Source organism: Gallinula chloropus (genome assembly GCF_964237585.1).
Source record: "Gallinula chloropus genome assembly, chromosome: 5".
Classification (NCBI taxonomy): Eukaryota; Metazoa; Chordata; class Aves; order Gruiformes; family Rallidae; genus Gallinula; species Gallinula chloropus.
This window is the reverse complement of record NC_140090.1, coordinates 14,558,839-14,582,828: the sequence shown is the minus strand read 5'-3', so window position 1 is coordinate 14,582,828 and position 23,990 is coordinate 14,558,839. Positions and strand designations below refer to the sequence as shown.

At 42.5% G+C, this 23,990-nt stretch overlaps 1 protein-coding gene across 1 annotated transcript in view; it reads right to left on the bottom strand.

The window, feature by feature from the left end:
* Window positions 1-20,229, bottom strand: part of CNTNAP5 (contactin associated protein family member 5) — a gene marked incomplete at both ends in the record, with an annotated part of 283,999 nt that extends 263,770 nt beyond the window's left edge. The window contains one exon of the mRNA XM_084265547.1: window positions 20,154-20,229. Within this exon, the coding sequence (XP_084121673.1) occupies window positions 20,154-20,229 (76 nt within the window). The remainder of the gene's footprint in view (window positions 1-20,153) is intronic.
* Window positions 20,230-23,990: the final 3,761 nt, after the last annotated feature.

Below are 23,990 nucleotides of genomic sequence, written 5' to 3'. Positions count from 1 at the left end.
TCTGTTCTTTGCTTCTGCCCTCCCTACTACCATTTCAAACATAATTCAGACTGCTTCATCAACTCCCAGGGCCTATGATTTCCAACCTTCATTTTCCTTCTCTACCACTATATTCTTGAGATAAATAGGAAACAGTCAGCAAACCTGGTACGACTCTGCAAGCGAGTCCTTTGTGCAGGCACCAGAAAATAAACAAATGTCAAGTGTTGATGTGTTAGTGTTTTGCATCCGCTGAGTTCATCTTGCCTACACAGCGTTCAGCAGAGCAGACCACATTCAGTTGGATTTGCATGCCTGACTTTTACCACAATTAAAAAGACTTTAACTAAAAAGAGTTCACTGAAGCAAGCTGTAATGCAAGTAGCTGAAACTGGTCAAAAGCATTTCACAGAAATATTGATTTTGACCAAGTATCATTTAGAAAGTTTCTAAGGAAAAAAAGAAAAATCTATTTGAATAACAAAATATTTCTTAAAACTACATGTTCTCCAAAGTGGAAAATACCAAGACTGTCCGCTGATCCAAAAGCTTCCTTTCCTCACCTTCCCCCTTATAGGGAGAAACAAAGAGGAAGGAGCAAATACAAAATGGGGAGAAAACTGCAACCCATATCCAGAGAACAAAGTAAAATAGAATATGTTTAGTTAATATAAATGGGATGAGACTGAACCAAATGCCCAAATTAAAAACCACCCCTGTGTGGATATCTATCCAAAATACATTCTTTCCTTGTCATTAGGTGGAGAAGCACACTACTCTTTTCCCCCAGCTTTTCTAGCCTGCCACATGCCCAAGGAGAAACCAATCCCTGCAGTGTTGGAGGATTTCTGCATGCTGGGAGAGCCGTGCTTCAGCTTTTACATCCAGAGGCAGCTCCCCAGCAGGAGAGGGCCAGACATCAAACATGAGACACACAGGTACTGCCTGCATTGCTTCGTTGGAAAAGGGGCGTAACCGGAGTTATACACAAATTAGACTGAGAGCAAAGGAGGAAGGACTGAGCAGTGACCTGCTCTCTTCCATACCAAATGATGCACATAAGTGGTACTAACTGGAGGGTTATGAGATGAGCTACCTCGAGACCCACTTAGCCCACAATTAATGATGATTCTACTCTTTCCCCCAAGAAAAGTGTTCTAACTCTTTGTTAATCTGACTGACAGCTCCCCTTCTCCCTATTGATTTAGATAAAATTTGCAAGATAAAATGAAATTAACCTATGCCTTATACTTGAGTACATTTCTCCAGTCTGAAGGGAATTTGTCTCAGTTCACCACTGCAGAAATCCAAGTCAACACATCTTCTATCCTGTGGCTTCCTTTCTTCTGGCTGCGTATTTCTTTTGCCTAAGATGAACATTTGCAGCCAACCTAAATTATTGCTCCAAAGTTTCAGGAGATATGCCTTTAATAACTCCCACATTTATTCCTCACTTACTGTTCTGCCACCCTTTCATCAGATCAGCTTCTTTCATCATTGTTTCTGAGCTCATTATTCAACATTTAGCTGAACTGAACTGCATTTACCACTCATTAGGTATTTCTGAGCCAGAGGTGATCATATGATCCAATGCTTCTTGGATTTCATTGTAGCTTGTTATGTGCTATGTTCCCATGGTTTAGTGGTATGTTTAAATTTGGCTTTGAATACCATCATTGGGAGCAATTTGTATGAATAGAACAAATTGCAAGACACGAAAGACAATGTAGAGCAGCAATAGGAATCTCTATAGCATCACCTGATCAAGCCAGCATGCTAAAATGATGCTGACAAATCTCCAGTCACTTTGGTGGTACAAGGCTCAATCCACTATCTGATAAAAGGGGTTTGAGTCCACTGCTATTAGTGGGCTAAATGGCAGAGACTCCTAGCATGATGGTATGCATTGCAGAGACAGTAGAATAAATGTTAAAGAGGAGTGAAAAAAATCTGCCTCATTTCCCCAAGTTTTTGAATCATACATTTCCATTTGAATTGAAAAATTCATTTTTATGTTAAAAGATTGGAAACAGGTTTTGAAGTGAAAAACAATGATCAAGTCTTTCCTTCCTGCTTCTCTATTTCTCTCCCTCGAAATGGAGAGACTCATTTTCTTTTTAAACTATTCCAGCTCTGAGAAAAATTACAAAGATAAATGAAAAAGGGAAGGGAGGAAAAGCAAGGAAATAAAAGGGGTAAAAGAGGAAGAATGACTGTTTGATTCTTTGAACTAATAATAAAACTAAATGAAAAGCCTCCTTTTTATTAACAAATCACACTCATTCCTCAGCAACAAAACTTTTTATTCAAATTATCAAACCTTTGCATATAAAAAAAATACTTGGAATGATGCTTAGCCTATTTCTCCAGTGGGACTCTGCACTACAGAAATAATTATTTTCCTACAGCTTTTCCTCTGCATCCGTCCCCTCTTTTAATGGCTTTTGGAGTCCACATCCCTGTGAAAGGGTAACAGGGGATTTAAAACTCTCTTACTCCTTTGTATCTCCAGTTACCTCTGATATAGTTCACAAATCCATATTTGTTTTCAAAAGACATTTAACATTCACATGTAAACCTGAAAAGGATGAAGTTTACACCAGGACAAATACTCCTTTGTATCCCATTGCAGTGTGGGTATCTTCAGCTCCAGTCATGGACTCTGAAACCAGGACCCATGCCTGGAGTAACCTCTCCCAGGCCTACAGCTCCACAAACTTTACACTGACATTAGGCAACCTCCATCCCTCCATATTGAGGTCTTTGAGTTCCGTACTGAAAATAGAGGTTAAATAGTACACATGGAAAAAATGTTCTACGTTTCATATTGATGGCCTTTTCTAATTAAGATGGCAAACAGTTGAGTGGCTCTGTGATACCTGTTTGGCCAGCTGACTTAGAGAAAAACTGTTTGAAATCTTGCCACCATGCTCTTTTCTCCCATCCAAAAACTGAAAAAGCAGCCATCACCGCCCAAACATCACATTTGTGTGTCATCCCTGGAACAGCCAATCTACCAAGACACGATATGAGACTGGAGATGAGAGGATGCAAGATCATACTAGAAATGCTACAAAAAAGCATGTGTGAAAGAAAATAGGAAAGATTTATGGCAGCAAATTCAGATAACAATTGAGAAGTCTTTCCCAGGTCATCCTTTGCAGTATTTTTCTTGATGACACATGTCCCCACAAACCAGTGTGGAGACACAACAATCAAAATAGCACAAATGGATTTGTCTTCATGGCAGATTGGTGTCTTCTGCAGCTCTCTGTAGAGAATGTGAGGTAACAAGATTAGGGATGAAAAATAAGATACTGTGTAAACCCAGAACAGCGAGCATGAGACACACCTGGGGACATCTATGGATCATTTCACTTAAGCCCTGTGTTTGCCAGCAAGAACAACTGAAGTAAGCCATAGGATATTCACAACCAATATATATGTGGATATAGCACAGGGAAGAGCCCTGGTGCAGCACTGTCAAACTACTTTTTCGGGGCTCTCGACTGCTCTTTGACATACACTGTGTCAATGTGTTGGTGTAGGCATGTGTGTGCTGATGAATATTCATGCAAATCTGCTTGTTTCATATTGTATTTTTCACTATTTTGCTGCAGTACTACTTTCCCATGATGCAGGAGGAAAATTATGTGCATTTTTGAACATGATGCTTCAAACATTGTATTTTCTTTAATAACTAACCTTGATTATATTCCCAGCAATCACAAATTGGTAACCATGCTTCACTATCAGAAATCTGATTTATATCTTCATCTTCAAAATATTTAGCATATTGTATCATATTTATAGCTTACAACAATTCCTCTTTTAAAACAAAACACCCTGCTAGCATATTTTATAAAAGAAACTAGTTGCATCGAAGGCAAATGAAAAGACACATTCTCCCATCTCGTGAAAATTTTCATCTTGAACACTTGTTTGTTGTCATTGCACTTTCCTGCCACAGCACTCAAACTCCACATAAATTAAAATAATAAGACCAATTTGCAGGTTTTGATTCAGATCACTGGAACATAAAAGGAACAATACGAATACTAATTCCATAAACTGAGTAACTTTATTGTCAAAAGATCCCTGATAAAGTCTTCTGTGGCTTGACTGAGTCAGCATTTTTGAGGTGGGAAAAAAGCAATTAAAGCCCTACCAAACCACTCTCCTTATTTCTGAAAAGCATGCAGAAGTATGTCACTGCAGAAGCTGGGACACTGAGCAAGTTGGTAATTTGTTCAAGCCCACGCAAGAAATCTCTTTTTTTCTTAATGATGTCGTTGTCCAGCTGGCTTACTAGCTACAGTAATTTAAAATCCTTATCACCACATAAGACAACCATATAGTTTTGACAGAGAGAAGTCTGTAGACAGCATATTTATGCCTTAGATTTAACTGCAAAATCTTTTAAACCATTTTAGTCCCATGATTTCAAAATTTAGTATCTTAATTTTTTTCCCCTCTGAGATGAGATAAATGCAACAAACCATACAGAAAGACTCGTCTCTGCTTCACAAAGAGACAGCCAAAAAGATGTAAAGAATCTCTCCAATTTCCAGAGAAGCATAAATATACACTGTTAGCTCTGTGAAAATTATTTTGGTTTTGAGCATGAACAGGTCTGGACGGCTACCTGTGTGACCTGTCCTAAGGAACCTGCTTTGGCAGGGGGGTTGGACCTGATGATCTCTTGACGTCCCTTCCAATCCCTACAATTCTGTGATTCTGTGATCTGAAAGCTGCCATGTTACATACATACATAACTATATTTGTGGGTAGATATTAGTATATAAACATATACATAAAGTGTAGAGAGCTACCTGTGTATGTTTATAATACCCACTTATACACTCACGTGTAAATACAAAAGCATTCAAATTAAATGGGAATTAACTTCAAATGCCAGGTTGTACAAGATCTTGGAACTCATGGTTTGGAAAGAAGGACTTTCTAGAGCCACATAAGCAGTAAATACAAAGAAGAGGTGCTAGACTGACACAGATAAAGCAGACTCTGCTGCCTGAGCTGCTCAGACAGCCTGAACATAAGCAAACCTGATCTGCAATCACAGATAAATTGTGTTTTCCTTCTACTGGTCTGTGTCTCTTCATGTGAAAGATGATTTTCCAGAAATCAGGAGTATTACTGGTGGTTTTCATTATTATTAAAGGACCCTCAGTTTCCCTTCTCTTTCTGCTTTATGTAGACTTTTACCATAAAACCAAGACTTCCCATCTTATCAACCACATGTAATAGATACAACCCTGCCTCTATCAACATGACATGGAGCAGTTCAAAACTGTATTTAATCTTCAGAAAGAAGTAATAAGATTTGGACACAAGCTGGACTGCAGAAAGCCAGGGTAGTCTTTGGTAGTAAGCCAAAAGGACACAGGCCAGTGATAGAGCACTTTAGTGGGAAGAATGAGACTGTGGGAGGAAAAGCAGCTCACCACTTGGTTTCTTTGACTTTGAGACTCAGATTAGTCATTGAATTGGAGGAATGAACAGAATAAGCAAGAGGAAAAGAGGAAAAAAAATACTTGCAGCATGACTGAAGACAATTTGAAAGCTAGTCAGAAAACCGACTAAGCAGAGGAGACAAATCAGAGCACATGGCCTGCATAGAGGTACTTCTGGATGTAATCTGCCTTTTTACTAAGACAGCAGATAATTTTTAAACGGGGGCTCACGAAGCTGTTAGGGTAACTAATGATGCCCCTTTCTAGGCAACTTCTTTGGTATTTTTTAAATGGAACATAATCAGTACAAAGACTCTACCCCTCAACAGCACAGAAAAAATTCTATGCATGAATTATATAGTGAAACAAGGAGAGTTTAATTGTAACAAATTCCTCGAGCCCATCAGTGCCTTTTTCTTATAGAAGAATGGGGTCTCACTGCCCATCATTAAATGAGAAGTGATAGAAAGTTAGAAAAAATGAGAAATTCTTGAAAAGGACTGCATGAGAGTCAAATTCCTAATGACTCCTCTTGAAAAAAAAAGTATAAATGTTTGATTAAACAGAATATTGAAGTTACTCAATCTTACTCTCTCCCCAAAATCAAAGGGAGTATAATGAAGGCAATAATTAAATATAAAAATGTAAATAAACAGATTTCATCAGGGAACTGTTTGATTCCACCACCAGTTTTGTTTTATTTTAGTAATCATACAAGAAACAGGTTTCTATGAAAGCAACAACACTTAAAATATTATCCTGCTCTGTACAAAGAACTGAAAGTGTTCACATTTCTAAGCATTCTTTATTTGATTTCAAGATGGGAAAACTAACACTTAAATGATAGAATAAAAAAAAGTCCTCTAAAAGAAGTGTGAGAGGAAAAATTTCTTTTCATCAGCTGTACATACTTTTCAAAATTTGGAGTCCATTAGGAGGTATAAATACTTTTCTTCCCATTGAACCATTCTAGCTTCTGATACCTTTTACTAGGATGTTTGACTTCAGTGAGCATACAGAGTAGTCGCTTCAGTTTACCACTGCTTAAGTGTGCTATCACTCCTCTGAACGGTATGCTAAGACTTAAATCCTCTAGACTCCACTGAAACATGTTTATACAGTAAAACCTAACCTCAGTAGTCCTAATGAGATTCTGTAACCATTTGCTTTTCAAACCACGAAGGCAGGTATCTAAATGTTAAATAAACAGAGCATCAGGCACAGAAACATAATGTGACCTGAAAAATGAAGATATTTCCCCAAAGATTCCTAGAATCAGCGCTAGAAGCACATTCTCACTTGTTCTTTCATCAAAACTGGCCAACAACCTTAGAAAACTGTTCAGCCATTTCTAGAAGACATCCATCTGAGAAAAATCCTTTACTGACCTGTAAAATGCCATTGCTCTTCTGTATTCAGAAAGGTCTTTTCTATTACCTTACTTATTTGACAGACACTTGGTTCTACCAGCATTTCAGTATGTGAGGAATTCAGTTTTTAATCTAGCTGGAATTATATCACCCACAGCGAAGTAGCTTTATGTTGTTGCAGCCTGCTAGATCTCAGGTCTTTGACAAGTTGGTATAATTGAAGTTGGTCTACCCAGAAAAAAGAAATAAAGGACAAAGCTGGGGAAGAGCAGCCATTGCACCTCAACCTGTTTCATCAGCCACCACCACTTTTCAAGGCTCTGGCAGAGAGAAAATAGACATGACTTATTATTCTGAATTCTCCTTGAATCTCTTTTTAATTAAACCTTTCCTTCCCCCTAGGGAATTTGAATAAAGAAACCAAAAACAACAACCCATCAAATTACTGACAGCATAGGCAGATTCACTTGAAGCCTTGTTCATTTGCATAGCTGATGACTGTTTCACTTTATTTTGATCATCTTGGTCACTTAAGCAAATGAAGTGAGGCTATGTGTTATGTGCTGTTTGTTCATGCTCCTTACAGCAAGTCTGAGCATTAGACTTATTTCCTAGTATACGTAAGAATACTACAGAAAGCAGGTTTTAATCACTCTGACAAAGCTGTCATGGAGCAGGATGGTCATATGGTTGCATTTGGCTTTAAAGATACTAGTACTAGCCTCAGGCTTTCTCTTTTGTACTCTGCTTCATCTAAGAATAACCTCGGTGAAATACATGGACTTCCCAATTAAAATAGGGCTTTGGAGTATCATGAAGGACTCCCACCTTCTTTCATACATTTATACCCAAAAGCAGGTAATGGGCATGTGAAGGAGGGGGGTTTTTCCATCACCAGTACTTCCTAATTGAAGAAAATTTACAGGTATTCATAAATTATGGATATCCAAGAACTAAACTTCGCTAGCTTCAATACCACCTTAGTGAGCTCCCTATTTCTTAGTTAACAGCTACGCCAAAAACCTTTCCATTCCTTGAGGGTTGAAGGATTAGTTTACTAGTCCCTGACTAGAACAGTCCGGCTATTCTCATCAAACTATTTCCTCACAGACAACAAACCTGCTGCCAGTCAGCGACAGGTACAAATTTGCTGAAGAAGCAGAAGATACATTTGCATTCATATGTAAGCTTCAGAGCAGAGTTATCACCACTGGCAGGAAGAGATCCTCCCACCAGGATGAAGACCTTGTGCTTCACACTTTACTAACACAGAAAACCCATTCCAATCCTGGAGGAGTCTAAATAAATTACCCTTCTCTGTGCATCTCGTGGAAGAGAAGAACAGGCATTTCCAGCTGTGAACTCTTTTTCTCCCTGCCTGAACACTGAATTAAATGTCTGTCTTGGAATTTACAAAGCTTAGCTTGAACATGACTTTACAGATTTTGTCTAAGCTAAGATTATCATTGTCCTTAATATAATAGCTACACTCTTCTGCAGTTTTTTTGAGGCTTTTTTTGGTGCTATCTCAGGACAGTGCTTTATGATCATATTTTACTGGTTACTATTATTATTTAACTTAACATGAATGCACCACTTACAACACAATTTTAGTTTAACACTAGTGCAGGCAACTCAGTGCAAACTTACACACTCTTGCAAGGAAATGCAAGTTAGCTCTACCCTCGTGCCACACAGAAATTACTGGAAGGACACAGTACTCTAAGTTCTGTTTTCCTGACTTGCAGCCAACCAGCCCATAGCTCTCACACTCAAGACTATTTAATTGTAGATTTCCACAAAGATCCTAAAGGTTTCTGCATACAGACCCCTATGGAAGTCATCAAGGAGAGCCAGAGCAATCACAATGATATAGAGGCTCCATTATTTGCTGATGCAGTCAGGACTTTTTTTTAAAAGAAGTGTGCTAGCAGCATTATTGTTTATATTAAGTTACTGCCTAGCATGAGGGCCTCTTCCTCTAACCCCTGTTGTTAGGTCTAAGCCTGTATGCACTAGAAGAGATGAACATTTAGCCCTAATGAGATAAGCCAGGTAAACTCAAGCCCAAAGCAATTAAACACGTTATCTAATGATGCCCAGGAAAACTTTCAAGTCAAGCATCAAACCCAGGCCCTTCAAATTTGAAGACAGTGCCTCTTCCCTAACACCCACACTTCCATCCTAACACTTAGGGGGTTTATGTTAATTTTCATATGCTACATTTTTCAGTGCAGCAGAAAAACAGATAATTGCACTTGTAATTGTGGTGTTCCCTTGTAAAGTCTGTCAGGTGTTAGAATACTGACCCCAGTGTCTGTGCTAATTAGACAGAGTTGCAAAAAACAGGCACCATAAATCAGACGCTACTAAGGTGGGGAGAAGGGTTGGAAAGGGTAGGAAGAAAATCTGTTCTATTATAGCTCTGACTCACTATCTGCTTGTAATCAGAGTAAGGCTGGCAAATCAGAACTTCCTTATTTAATTCACACAAGTCATTGATGTCCAGACCCAATGACAGAACTGGTAGGGTTTGGATCAAGCCTGTCAGAGCAAGTGAGATAACATGTATTTGCTGTGAAATGGGATGAGTCATGGAGGTTGACACCTCCCTTCCATAAGATAAAGTGGAAAATTACTTATGATTTAGTGAGGATATCTTTTTTCTATCTATTCTGCTGAAGTCTCAAAGTAGGCCATCTCTTTCATACTGGTTGACCTTGCCCAACAAAACCAACCCGAGATCCTAAGCAGAAGTACAGATGAAGAGCACATCTCCATTGCTTGTGTGAAAAACAGCTTGGCCTTTCACAAACACTCACTGATGAAAGAGGGCGTATAAAGCAGATTTCAATCCAAACTCAAAATGCAGTAAAAAGACTACTTAGACTCACACGCAGTCTCTCTGGAGGAGGCCTCAGGGAACTGTACCAGCTACCAGATGCAGATTTCAAAAAGAGAAGACTTCCTAATTTGCAAACAAATCTAATGTTACAATTGAAGTGTCCAATGTTAGTAATTTTAAGGAAGCTTGGAACTCAGGAATGATTGACAATACTAGTTTTTAGCCAAGTTCAGTTCATCCTTTCCTCCCCATAACACCTGGTTCCAGCCCATCTGCTTCATTCATAAATGGCAGAGCCAAACTCTTACATTCTTTGATGGCTTTCCTAGAGCACAGAAATCATACAGTAGCTCTCCACCAGGAAACTGTGCCAGAAAACAAAGGAAATGACTCAATTCATTTCTTCAGAGAAGGGAGATAGGGATTGGGAAAAAGTGGGACATTTTTTCTTTTAAGAAACCCCTCATATACCTGATGTTATGAACAAACAGCAAGCTATATGTCTTCCAAGCTGGAAAAAGTTTTCACCTAGGAGCACCAGCAATGTGAACTCATACTGAGTGGAAGACAGGCAACCAGGAATACCCTTGGAGTATCAGCTTTGCAGAGCTATTAAAATGTTTTCTGTAGTGCTTGTAAAAGATTTTCATCGCAGTGTAATCCTAAGCATTACAGTGGCTAATATTTACCTCAACAGAACAGGAGGACCCAGGAAACAGAACAACCATTGGCAAGAAACGTGAAGAAGAATGCCAAAGGGTGCACAACTTTAACTTATTATATTGTCAATACGTTGGGTACAAGGTTGGTATAGAATATGAAAAAAGAGCAGGTCAATGCACTCTCATATGATGTACTCAAAAGGAGAAGCAACCATCAGGAAAATGAATAGTTCTTTGCACTGACAAGTACAAACACATCTTGTATTGCATACATTGCCAGACAGGTTTTAAGGAAAATAAACTTCACAGGAGAACAATAACAAGGATTTACACACTGGATGAACTGACTTCTGAGGAAAAGATGATCTGAAACTCAAGTACAAGTCATTCCCTTCATTTTCAGGAAGTTTAGACAAGGCCCTAGATGTACCGAGTCCGCACAAGAATTCAGTGAATAACTGTCCAAGTATAATGAGAATTAATATTACATATAAGATGAGCTCTGCACTTAAGAAGCAGAGCTGGGAAAAGGGAATTTGATAATCTATAAATATGTGAATGCTGCAAGCTACATCTGATTGAAATTCATCAAATTTTCATTTTCTTTTCCAAATAAACAGTCTCTGTGAAAAATGTCATAGCTGTTTAATCTTGCTAGGGGTTGCTAAAGGAGGTTGTTGCTCTCAAATTAAAATGCAAACTATTCTGATACGAAATTAAAAAATAATAAAACAACACAAACCAACCCCCCCTGAACTTTTGGGGGCAGGTAGGAAGAAATCCAACAGCACTGCTCCTTCTGTGTAGTTTCTCTTCTCTGTCCTCTCTACTGCTGTTTGGTGTCCACATAAGCAGTTGCACCAAGGGTAGGGCAACCCATATGTAAGGTGCCCACCTAGAATCCAATATATCCAAGTTAATATTCTATTTTCAGAGATTTCCTAGTTAGTGCTAGAGAAAACACTTTATCCCCTCTGCAGCACCAGTCTCTGTAGAGATGCTGATGCTCCCCCTCCTGCCAACATGACTGTCCCAGAATAGACAGGCAGATGTCCACCAGAATTACAGAGTACACAGCATTGTGTATGTTCCAGGGTATGTGCTCTAGCTAGATGAAGTTCATTGCAGGCATCTTCACAGACATGTAGAGACTATGGGAAGACCATGATCCCTTACAGCTACTAAAAACCTGTTATCATTGCTCATAGATGTAGTTACCCCAGGATTATTTAGAATAATAGCAGGTGCACTACAAGTGCTCCCAAGGCCAGTTTTAGAGGACCATACCCCGTGAACAGAAGCTCCCTCTCTATTTCACTTGCAATTTCTCTTTGGTTTAGCTACTCTCTGCAGCGCAGAGAATGTGTGCTCCTTAGCTCGTTATCCTGTGGGGCAGGCATTCCTCATAATCTATTAAATATTTAGACCTTCATATAGCAAGTAATGCTGTTAACTTGTTTGACTTAAATTATGCCCCACTGGCAAATCAAATTAGAGAAGATTTGAGTAAATCTACCTTTTAAAACAAAAGCTGATTTTCTCTGTGTTCAGCCATTTGTGGGATTAACTTTTTTAATGGGTTCTTATGTGCACAGTTTTTGTTTTTGTGGATAGTAGAAGAGGATGAATTATTCATGGAGGGGGGAAGCCTACAACATGCATTTTCATAGCATATTTAGTCCCTTTTGTCCTATTCATAAATCAATCCTGATTACCACAAATGAATGTGTTACTTCTGATGGTTCACTGATGACTCACTTGGCCCATTAATGCAGACCTCCTCATTGAGTGTATTTGGAAGCTGCCACTAGTAATGGGAAATTGGGAGAAGATCCTTTGTGACCTCCCCTCTTTCCCCTGCAAAGGGCAGACTCCATCTCCTGCTCCTTTCCTCATGTATAGTTTTATGGACACACCAAATACACTCCACTAAAAAAAGGTAATTTCCCCCCCTGCTCCTGTGATAAATTTGCATGGAGAAAAGGAAGGAAATGGCCTTATTAATGCTCAGCAGGTTGCTCTCATGACCTAGAAGGACAGAGAGCAATAGCTCATAGTATCTACATCAGAAGCAGGGGCACGTTAAATATAATATATAATATATAGAGACATCACTGAACTACAGCCATGCCACTGGTGACATAGATCACAAGGTATTTGTTTCTGTTCCTGGACTGCTGACGAGCTGTCATCAGTGAAGAACCATTGTGATCAAGGAACAATGCTTCACCATTTAGAGCAGAAGTAAATGGAACTTGCCAATTCTTATCCAGGCAGTACAGCATTTATCAACTCCTTATTGCCCAGCTGGGAACAAAGAGAGGATTCTACCCATTTGAAAATTATTATTATTATTTACTGCTATATTGGCAACACAGCACACTGAATAGTTTCAGAAGAAAAAATTATGCTCCAGAATTCCTAAGGGCCAACACTCAATCCTTCTCAATGCACACAGTAAAACAAAGAATGAAAACACATTTATTTCCTTTCCAGTCCAATTCCTACTGTGCTGCAATGGTTAGCATTGAAAACCATTCTGCTTCACGCGCTGGAGCTCTATGCTAAACTCTAATTACCAAATGTCAAAAGGGAAGCGTTCCCCAGACTGATACTGATACCATAGTTATTCTTTGCAGTTCCTACTGCTGTGGGTGTTGCTGAGTCTTTTGAGTATTTCTGGGTTGAAAGGAGTTGCTGTATGTCCTGCTGCAACTCTCTGCTCTTTTATCCCATAAGGATGACACGGAATCCAGGCAATTAACAGGTTGGAAAACAGTGTGTTAACACCAGCCACTGCAACCTTTTGTGGCCCAGAATGGCATTGAACGAGCAAATTACAAAGTTAGCTTTTCTGTGTTGTTGCTCTTATGAATCCATATAACATTGCTGCTCATTTATAATACCCTTTAACCTTAGAGACGAATTGTCTAGCATGGAAACAGTGTTGACAATTTACAAACTAGTCACTGCCTATGGCAGGAGGGAATCCCAGAGATTCTTCCCTGCAAACCTCCAGTATCTACATCCACCTCATAAACCAGCCTTTAGGGTCAGGAATCTGGACTGCCACAGCACACTAACACAGCTCAGGAGCTGAAACAACCTCCAGATCTTGCATCACAGCAATGTTGGTAAATGTACTTTAAATTACATTAAATAACAAATTTATGTAATCACCATTCACAGCAAAACAGAAATTGTTGAGCTGCTGTTATCCAAAGCCAGTTTCAATTAGACTTACACCAAGGGAAAAAACCACTGGTTCACTGAAACCCATTTGCACCTCTGTTCACTGGCAGCTTCCTCCACTGCACAGCACACCACCACACAGGGTGCTGACTGGAAGCCTGATGAGCCTCTCCAATTTGGCATGTGCATTGGATGACAGTAAGACTGATATGCTGCCACTGATACAGAGGGAAACTAAGGCACTAGTGCTGCTTTTGCCATGTGAATCATTTCTTTCCAACACTAAAGCTGCCTTCTCAAACCAGGAAACAGTCTCCAAAGAAATATAGAATGCCTGGGGGAAAAATATAAAAAAGTAGAAAAAGCATATCTTCCAAATATCTTTTTCCACAGACAACTTCCATTGTGGAAGAAACCTTTTTATCACAGATGTCCACAAACTCATCACATCCTGTTGCCCTGGTATTTGGGATTATTCAAAGCCTATGCAGGTTGAAACCTCTGGGGTTGCACTGGAGACTGATAGGCTGAGCACTGGCGGGGTCTTCATCATAGAAAAAACTGACTGGATAAAAGCTACCTACTTCTGTAGGAAATGGATCAAGTTATCTGAGTTACAGCATATGTTTGTAAGAAACTAGAGAAAGAGCCAGTATCACAGAGAGGCAACACACAGCCAGAAAAATGGGGTTTCCTCTCCTAGAATGGAGATCAGGCAAGATCCTCCATGACATTTACAAATTCCTTCACGATCTCTCTTTTACTAAGTTACATTCCTTTATGTTTGGAAGCAAATACCAGCTATAATTGGAAAGATTCCCTGCATATCTACTTAGAAGGACAGCTGGACCACTGCACTATGAACTACCAATTTTTTTTAAACCACTTAACAGAGTGGATAATTAAAAATAAATAAATCAATGTTTTGGCACCCCTTTTTTCCTCTAGATTCTATACTGCATTGTTTTCATAATTTAAAACATCATCAATTGCACTGATACAGTGAACAGATGGCATTATCAGCCCACAAGAATCTGCACAAGGCAATTAGAAAATTCAGAGACAAGATTAATATAAGGAAATTAATTATCAATGAGACCAGTCCAGCACTGTGTAAAAAAATTTCTTGTTTTCCTCTACCTCTACAGAGACACACTAATAGGTCTACTGACACTTCCCACTTTACCAGGTGATACTTTTAAAGCCTCCAAGAGTTGCTTGCAATTTTAAACCTTTATTACCTCAGGATTACATGATTCCCTTCCTCCTCAGTAGGTTTGAGAAGAGGGAGTTAAGACTGGAAAAAAAACAGTCCACATCTCTTAAAGAGACTTTACTGACAGTAGAAAGAAAAGGTTAATGCTGATCTACCTGCTTTTCTTTCTTTCCCTCTTTTGCACCCTTCCTTGCTGCACAGACCCAGGAGAGATGTGTCCACCAAGAACCACATCCCACAGACATGATGCAAATGTGGCCCTTGCATCAGACAGCAGCAATCTAAAAAAAAATCAACCGCTACAAGGCCAGAACATCTTTCCCCCAGTTCTGTGGGTAGAACCACCCTTTATTTCCAAAATGGAAGGGCAGCAGGTTACCTGGTGCCCTGTGTAGACACAGCTCACTCCATCGAATGTTTGGTTGGACTCCAGAGGCTGGTAGGGTAAGGGAAAGCAGGTGCCTATTGAGAGCCTCTGGCACGTGCGATGCTGGTGGATACACCTGCAGTCCTGAGCTTCTCCCAGGGCAAGGTCTGCCAAGCAAGCTGAAACCTGTCACATCCACAGAAAATGCATTTTTGGGGCTAAAAATAAATAAATGCCATCCCACACTCCCACTCCGGATTCTCATTCATTGCAGTATTCAGCTATCCAAACAGCACTTGCTTCAAATAGCGGCAAAGAAATGGGAGGGGAAGAGGAAATAGGAAGTAATCCGTGGATTTAGAAATGATTATATATAGCAAGGCAAATATGAATAAGATCTAACATATGAGCATGGGACGTGATTGCACCATATGGGATCAACTCAATTGACCCCAAAGAACTTATTTTAGATACTCAAGTGTAGAATCAATACGAGAATCTATCTCCAGGCTTGCTTATGGTATGCTGCCTCAGTTTCCCATTGACAAAGAATGACTACTGTGATTAAAAACCATTCCCCAGTCCTACATTCACTGGGGTGCTGGCAGAAGCCTGCACTTGCCATGTGCTGGGAGAGCTTCAGAAGTGTGTTGTTCTACTCAGAATCATCATATTTTCCACTTGAAGTCTATACTTTGTAAAAATGTACCAAGCACATTTGAAAACAATTTGTTCTTGTTGTTAATTTATATGAAAAGTCCTACTGCATTTGCATGACATTAAGAGAAAAGAAAAAATTGTCCAAGCAGACAATGTATTTGTATTACTGTGATGATACTAACCTTGGATAGATTCCTGTGGGCTGGCAATGCCATCTGCCTAGTGAATGTCAAATCCAAAGACCATTGTATTCCATGGAAAGACCATCTTTAAGACTGATTTTTAAGCCAAGAAGTGCTAGTTGAGTCAGAACGAGTGCTAGATAACGACAGATATGCAAGGGAGGCACTGGTCAGCATTGGGTCCCTTAGACCTTGGCATGGCAGGAACCTCATTCACAGACTTTCCCAGGAAATCTCATTATTCTGTACCATTTCTTCATTGTTGCATCTGAAAGCATGAAGACATTTGTATATGCTTTTTCTTCCTGTACAGAACAACAAGGAGGAAAATATGCCTGAATACTAGGCTCTTCTAAAGAATATTTACATACTGGAGCCAAAGATGTGTGTCTGGTCCCTTTTACTCAGCCTGCAAGCAAATGAGCCCCAGGATGGGATCAGATGATCAATATTCTACCTATTTCAGCACATCTTTTAAAAACTTAGCATTCCTGACCACATGGGTAGAAAGGTCACTGTTTAACAGACCTCTTGCCTTTCCCACTGTTGACCTGACAGGTCTCACTGATGCTGTTACAAGTCCCAAATACACCTACAGAACTTGATGACCTCAAGTATCCGGAGTCAAATCTTCTCCTGTAAGTTTTCACTTACATTTGTCTGACTCCTGCACAGTTTCTATCAATTTAGATCACTGTAGAGCGAGACTGATATCACAGTCGACACTTTTGTTGCCTTAAAAAAAAGAATTTATCTACGAAAACGTACATTTTCTTCAAATCCAAAAAGGTCTTTTCTATCCTCTTTCAAAATAAACAGTATTATAGACACACACTGCCTACTTTTTAATTGAATGGAGTAATTAAAAACAGTCTCTTGTAAGGCCACATCTAAATCTACTGCAAAGTAGTGGATTATACATCGACCATATATTTCAATAACAAGTTCAATAGCAGATCTGATTCTACCACACATTGAATTTCTGCACCTTTGACTGACACTCATCACAGGGTTTCAAAGTCTCGTGGTCAGGTAATAAGTGTTAGTGAACTGGGATAATAAATGCTAGTGATTTTGAGGGAAGAAGAGGAGGCTGTGTTCAGGAACAGAAACATGTAATCATTTCTGAGAATAACTTTTGCAATGGGCATTAGAAGGTGCCACTTCTCCAGGAGGTGTTTTGATCTGCTACGCCTTTCTGGCCACGTGAGGAAAATCAGTCAAGAGAGATATAAATAAGAAGGGACCATAATGGGTAAGACAACAATATGAAAAATGTCTAAAGCACATGACATGAAACGAGGTGGAGGACCACTAACCAGGAACAATTCTTTCCTGCAGCTGCAGACTAGCCCTGAACTGCACTGTCAAAGTGGTTGGAGAAACATTAAATTCATTCCTCTCTTCATATTTCCCCCTCCCTCCAACTTTAGAAAGGAAAGGGGAAAAGGGAAGAAAATTGCACTCAACAACTAGAACTCTAGACTTATCACAGCTACTAATGCTTCCAGACCACAGAGTAATCTGCTAAAGGGCAACTAATTTGTTACCTAGTGGGCAAGGCTCTGTGTCTCCTTGTCTCCCTGATGAACGCATAAGTTTCAGTTTCCCCAGATACCATATGCAACTTATTTCCAATGTTACATACGTGGCTATTTAGTCATTTTCTAGTAATTAGTATCCTGGGGAGAAATCCTATTGCCACTCTAGTTACCTAACATAACGAATTATTGCAAAAAGCAAAGTGGGAGGAATTTCTTATGTTTTATTAGCACTTTGTAATTTCGATCTTTCTAATGATGTCTACTGACCCCTAGCCTGTAGCTGGGTTTCAAAGCCATTTCTTCAGCAATTCTTTGTTTAATTAAAAACTATTAGCAAAGAGGAAATTGGAATCAAGTATCTCAGTGGCAGGGAAGGTTTTTACTCGCTCAGGTTTTTTTTTTCCCTTTATAGAAACTAAATAAATGAGGAGAATAATTTTTAATATTTTCCTAATTTAGAAGCAAGGGAAAATCCCAAATTAAATTAATGCCATGTTAGATATTAGGAAGAAAATTAAATAAATTCCATTCTCCCTCCCAGAGGCATGTTCCTTTTCCACTTTAAATACCACCCCCAGTTCTGTTCTTGTTTGCAAAACCCATCAGAACCGAGCCTGTTGAAGCCACTGCAGATATGCCAGTACAGGTATCTGAACCCAATTCCTCTGGTCAAACGGTTCGGGCTGAGGAAGGGTCAGAAAGGAGGCTTTTCCATTTGCACTTCGGCTTTCAAACCTCAGGCTCTCAGCTCCTGCCAGCAGCCTGCGCTGAAGGTTCTCATTGTGGGATCTGGTAACTTCCCCTTTTGAAAAGTTTACTGGGTACCTGGGAGCTCAGCAGTCCTTGAGAGCAACAGCACTTTTACATAGCTATTTAAATATACTCCAGGATACCACTTACAGGCACATTACACTCAATATCTTTTCCCATATGCAAGCTTTCCTAGCCCAAGACTGAGGGAGGGAGCACAGCTTCCCTGGGCTCCGACACAGATTATTTAAGAAGGGGATGAATTTTCATACTGGATGCAATTATTGAAGCCCGTGCACACATGCAGATATCTCCACACGCGAGCCTAACGAGGTTTCTAGGGAACTTGGAGCTGTTGCAGATTCACAGGCTCCTTCACTCAGCTCCTGGGAAAGCGCTTACAGCTGGTTCCGCGCTAATTCATTGCTCGAGATGAATAAGTAAAATCTGCACAGTATAATAAAGCCGTTGATCATCATGCTTTAAAAAGATTGACTCCTAAATATTTAGGAAGCAGAGTGTATTCAATGGAAATGTTTATTGGCACCGGGAAATTAAACTGTCACCCGTGAAATAGTAAAACTCATTAATGCAGAGTTTCTTTTTAAGTGTTAGGAATTAACTTTATGACTGCAGCAGTAATGGCAAGCCTCAGCCTTAAATCGCCTGCCATTTAGTATTCGTGAGCGTTATTAAAACATATTAACCGTAATTTAATTGGCTGGAAATTAAAGAAGGGAGCGTAAGGCAGAGAGGCTCAGCCCCTCAGCCCGCCGGGCCGCGATCAGCCGCGGAGCCGCGCCGCCGGCCGCGCACCTGGCCCCGGGCGGCCGGGCAGGGCCGGGGCAGCGGCCCAGCGCCGCCGGCGGGGCAACAGCGCCCTCTAGCGTCCGCCGCGCCCCGGCAGGGCCCCCGCCCGCCCTCAGCTCCGCCCGACGGGCCGCGTCCGCGGGGGAGGCCGCGCACCGCGGGGCCCCACTCCGCTCCATGCGGCATCGGACGCTTCTCCCCAGCCGCACTTCCCCGCGCCCTCGCGGCGGGGCAGGTCAGGGAGTATCTCCTCCGCCTCCCAGACCCACCGGAGCCTAAGGTGTCGTCGTCGTCGTCCCCCGCCCCGTTGCGCCGCGCTCGCCGATGCGCCCATAGAGCAGGCGACCGGCCGCCGCCGCACTGCAAAGCCCAGCGAGCGGCGAGGGAGGCTCCTGGCTGCGGGGACCGAGGCTGCTGGCACCGCCCTTCGGGACAGCAGCAATACGTGGGAAACTTAGGCGGGGATCTCCCGAGGAAGAGAGAGCGAACAGCTATTTCCCACCCGGGATGCTGAGGAGGGAGGGGGGGATGATGAGCACGTCCCGGCACCCAGCCGCGGCCGAGGGAACCGACGGCATCCGTCGGGCCGGAGCTAGCGGGGGGTAAGATCCTGGGTGGCACCACTATGCCAGGCTGGAGCAAGACTGCACCCGCAAAATCCCGGCGCTCCCGGCTCGTGCGGGAAAGACCGACGCCTTCCAGCCCAGCGGGCGGAGGCGCACCGGAGCTCCGACCCCGTCCCAGCCGGCGGCGCGCTGCTGAGGCGGGGCGGGCGGCAGCGACCCCGGCCGCAAAGAGAAAACCAACCGCGGCCAGGGGAAGGACAGAAAGCCGGAGGGAAAGCCAGAGCGGCTCGCTGCAGGCTCTACCGACTCCCGCTCCCTTCCACGTCCGCACCGGCAGGACGGTGACGAGCAATCTCTCCATCCGGTCGCAACTTCGCATTCCTAAACTGTATTGGCACACAGGAGCCGCGCTAACTTTCTCAGAGGTCATGTTGCCATAACCCCCCTTTCAGGGAGTTTTTTTCCCCCTCACCTCCTCCTCCCCTCCGCCGCGCTCGCCCCAGCCCCAGGTAATTCCTTGGGCTCCCCTTACTCACAATTTGTTGCGGTTAATCCCAGGTGCCAAAAACTGAAGAACAGCAGAACGAAGTCCCCGAGGGCTCGGGAATCCATGTTCAGCCCCGGAGGGGGAAACCAGCCGCTCGCCTGTCTCCCCCGGTCCCGGTCTCTGAGCGCCTTTCAGCCTCTGTGCGCTCCCTTTTCCTCCGCTCATTTACTCCATCCAGCAACCAGGCACTCCGGGTGATGGGGAAGCCGAAGCCGGGGGCGGCCGAAGGACCCCCCTCCACGGCCCTTAGAGGAGCCGCTCCAAACGCCAGCGGCAGCGCCCGAGCCGAGCCCACTCCCCCGGCTGCTGCCGCGGAAATTCACCTTGCGAGCTGCGGCTGGGAAGCAGCAGCCGGGCGCTGGGCACCTCCTTATAGGCGAGAGCCGAGCTGCACTCCACCTCCTCCCAGCCCCCTGGAAGTCACTCCTCCTCGCCTTCCAGGGAGGATCCTTATTGCAATCTTCACGCGTTGTTGATAAGCATCAGAGTCGCGGAGTAGATCAGTTGCCTGGAGGAAGGGAAAGGGAAAAAAAAGAAAGAAAAATCTTGCTTTTTTTTTTTTCTTCCTCCTCCTTTGGGTACCGCTGTGACTGGAACATTTTAAAGAGCCCCCAGCTGAGTTGTTTGCTTGCTTATAAATACATATGTTAAATACACATACGTAAAATGTATATGTGTATCCCGGCATAGACGGTGCCGACACAGCCCGACGAGCCCCATCTCCACTCGCGGGGCTCAGCCTCACCCCCGGGGAGCAAGGAAGGAGCCTGGGATGGGGTGGTGCTTGATCCGCTCTCCTGTCGCGACTGGTTCAGCCTAAACCCCCTAGAAGGCGAGCGGAGGTAGCCCCGGGGCTCCCAGCAGAGCCGCGGGGAGCTCTCAGTAGTGCCTCTGGGGTTGTGGAAAGGACCAGACCCACACCCCAACACCACAATCCTCTCCTGACTAGTGAGGGTGACGCCTGACAAAACTGGGTATCGTGATTGATTGACTGATTACCCGACTGCTCAGCAGCTGAACAGCCCGGGATTATCTTCCAGAGGGGGCTACAGGAAAGTGGAGTTTAAAAAGCATTTTGCCTTCCCCGTGCGGTCCGTGCTCAGGCATCTGGAGCGGGCCCAGAGCTGGCACCTTGCCGTGCCCAGCCGCCTCCCGGCTCGCCCGCACTCACGGGGGGTGAACGTCCTCTCAGGAACTCCAGCTTAATCACTGCTGAGATCTAACCTTGTTGCTTTGCTGCGGCGTCACCTCACATCAATAGAGTGCTGCATCAAAGTCAGGTCAAAATTGCATTAGTGATTCCACTGTAATCTGCAAGGAGAGTGTGTTTGGACCATTAAAGCCTTTGTAGGGGGAAAGTCGCTGGTCTTCAGCCATAATCCCTCACAATGGCAAGGAATAATCAGAAGAAATAGACCGTTCACCAAAGCCACCCTGACTTGCCAATGGAGAGTGGAGGTTTAAATTGCTGGTGTGCTCTAAACCTCATATTAAAAAGTAAGGAGGGTGGAGGAAAGACATCGTGCTCAGCTACTAGGTACTATATCAAAGAGAGATGTCAGGGGGACATCTTAGCTTTAAAGGAGCAGCCAGTTTGGAAGGCAAAAGTCCAGGTTTAAAAAATGACCTAATTACTTCACCTTCTGTTGTTACAAGTGACACAAGTGACACAAGGTTAAACAGGAAGGATAGCTGCCCTGGACTGAGGCTTACAGTCAGTCAATAAAGGATTCAGTCAGACAAAACCAAAACTTAGGAGGAACTTAAAAGCTTAATGAGCTCCCCAAGTCTTTCATTTTTGGCTTTAAATACTTCTGCACACACCAAGGTTTCATCTTTCCTCTTGCAAAGACCTGACCCAGTTGCTCTGTGCTTCACTGATGTCTGAGCCCAGTGAGATGTCAGAAACTAAGGGTGGGAGTCAGTCCAAGGCTAACGTATCTACATGAGGTTTCTGCTTTCTTTCCCAAAGGCCCTGATGGAAGTGTTCAACTAATCACCCAGGAGATGTTTGTCTGGGCACAGACACCATCTTCTCCGAGCAGATCCATTTTTGAAGGCAGCAAGGTCTGCTCATTTCACTCAGTGGATGGGGAGAGAGGGTCTCAACTTCATGTTTACTGACCCTACTCAGAAACATCTGATGTCCTCCATCAGTTGAACAGATCACATGCAAGACTCCGGCCCAGAAACTTAAGAATCATATTACTCTTCTGCATTAGGCCAGGAGGCTGGAGGATTGATGAAATTATGTTATTCAACTTGACTTTTTCAGGTGAGTAATCAAGCTTTAGAGGTGCTAGCACTGCTTCCAGAGCTACTGCTCGAGTAAAGCTAAGCAGCAGAATATATCAGAAAGCTTAAAGCCAGAGTGGATTTGCTCTGGAGACACACAAGTCATTGTGTGTCCGAAATTAGCAAATTCTGAAATTAGCAGAGAAATTCAAAAGAAGGAGATTAAATATGGGGAGGGATGGGGGGTGTTAATGCATTCCTTTTAAAAAATAATTAAAATTAAATGGACTGTGTTTCAAATATTTTCTGTGTCTCTTTAAACTATCTGGCACAATGGTACACTTTTTAACTGACTCACTGAACTAATTAGCAGCTTGTTTATAGGAAAGCAGATGTGGAAATGAGCTATGCAGACTAATTAAAATCTATCAATAAATATGAGCTCAATCCTGCAATGCATCCCAGTGGTCACCAATATGGATCTGACTGCAGGATCCGGACCCCAGTCTCACAGTTGATTTTCAGGTCACACAAGTGAGATGCTGGTTTCCCAGAGGCACATCTCCTCCGTAAGCTCCTTTGTATCATAAATGCCAGGCAGGTGCCTTAAGATTTGTGAATGTTTGGGTGCAGAAGCACTACAACTGAGAAGTTATGACCTGAGTGGAGGGCTACACAGCTGTTCTTTGCAGGAAATTATGTAAATAATGTCATGTTTAAGGGCTTTTTGCCAGCAAGATTTTTATTGGAGTAAATTTATTAATCACTATTAAAACTGTTCAGACAAAAAAATGTGGCTCGTCCTCAGCCACAGATACGGATACCTTGGGTTTTGGGAAAATCCAGTTGTTGATTTAGTTTTATTGTATCTGGGCTTTGTTCAAAATGATTGTGATGGTTGCCACTGAAGGCATTGCAAGCCTTGGCAATGAGTGAAGGCTCCGTTACACGTACAGTAATAACTCCTTTCTAACTCCTGTTCACCGAGGCACATTTTCTGCTCCTTGGTGAAAACAAAGCTGACTGTAACAGTGAAGACCCTGAGATCTTCCCTTTCAATTCTTCTTTGACAGATTTCATTTATAGCCTTTTGCCAGTCACTCGATGTTTGCTCCCTGTTTGTTAAACAGGGGGAACACACACCACTACCACATTTCGTACAGATGGTAGGAGGAGAGATATCCTCATGTCCGGCATATGTTCAGAATCTGCAGTCATGGCGATCACATGAGCACCCTTATAACTTCAGAGGCAATGTAGATCATCATTAGGTCACCTGGGACTGTATAGGAAGGGCTACATTAGCTCTAGATGAGAAAGCCTAACATGGGCATCCAATTCTCCCCCTCCCCAGTGGCACCAAGTCCTTATTAATGCTGCTCGGGACACAAGCAACATGTATGACCTGCATGATTTGGAGAGGAACACGAGCAGCATTAGCCCAGTAGCTGTTCCTATCTTACTGGCTTTACAGTGCAAGCAACAAATTGCTGAAACTCAGCATTGAATTTTTCAGCTCCAGTGTCCTACCCAAGTTTGTTCTGCCAGCCTGGAGCCTTGTTATTTGAGCAGAAGGAACCATTTGTGGGAA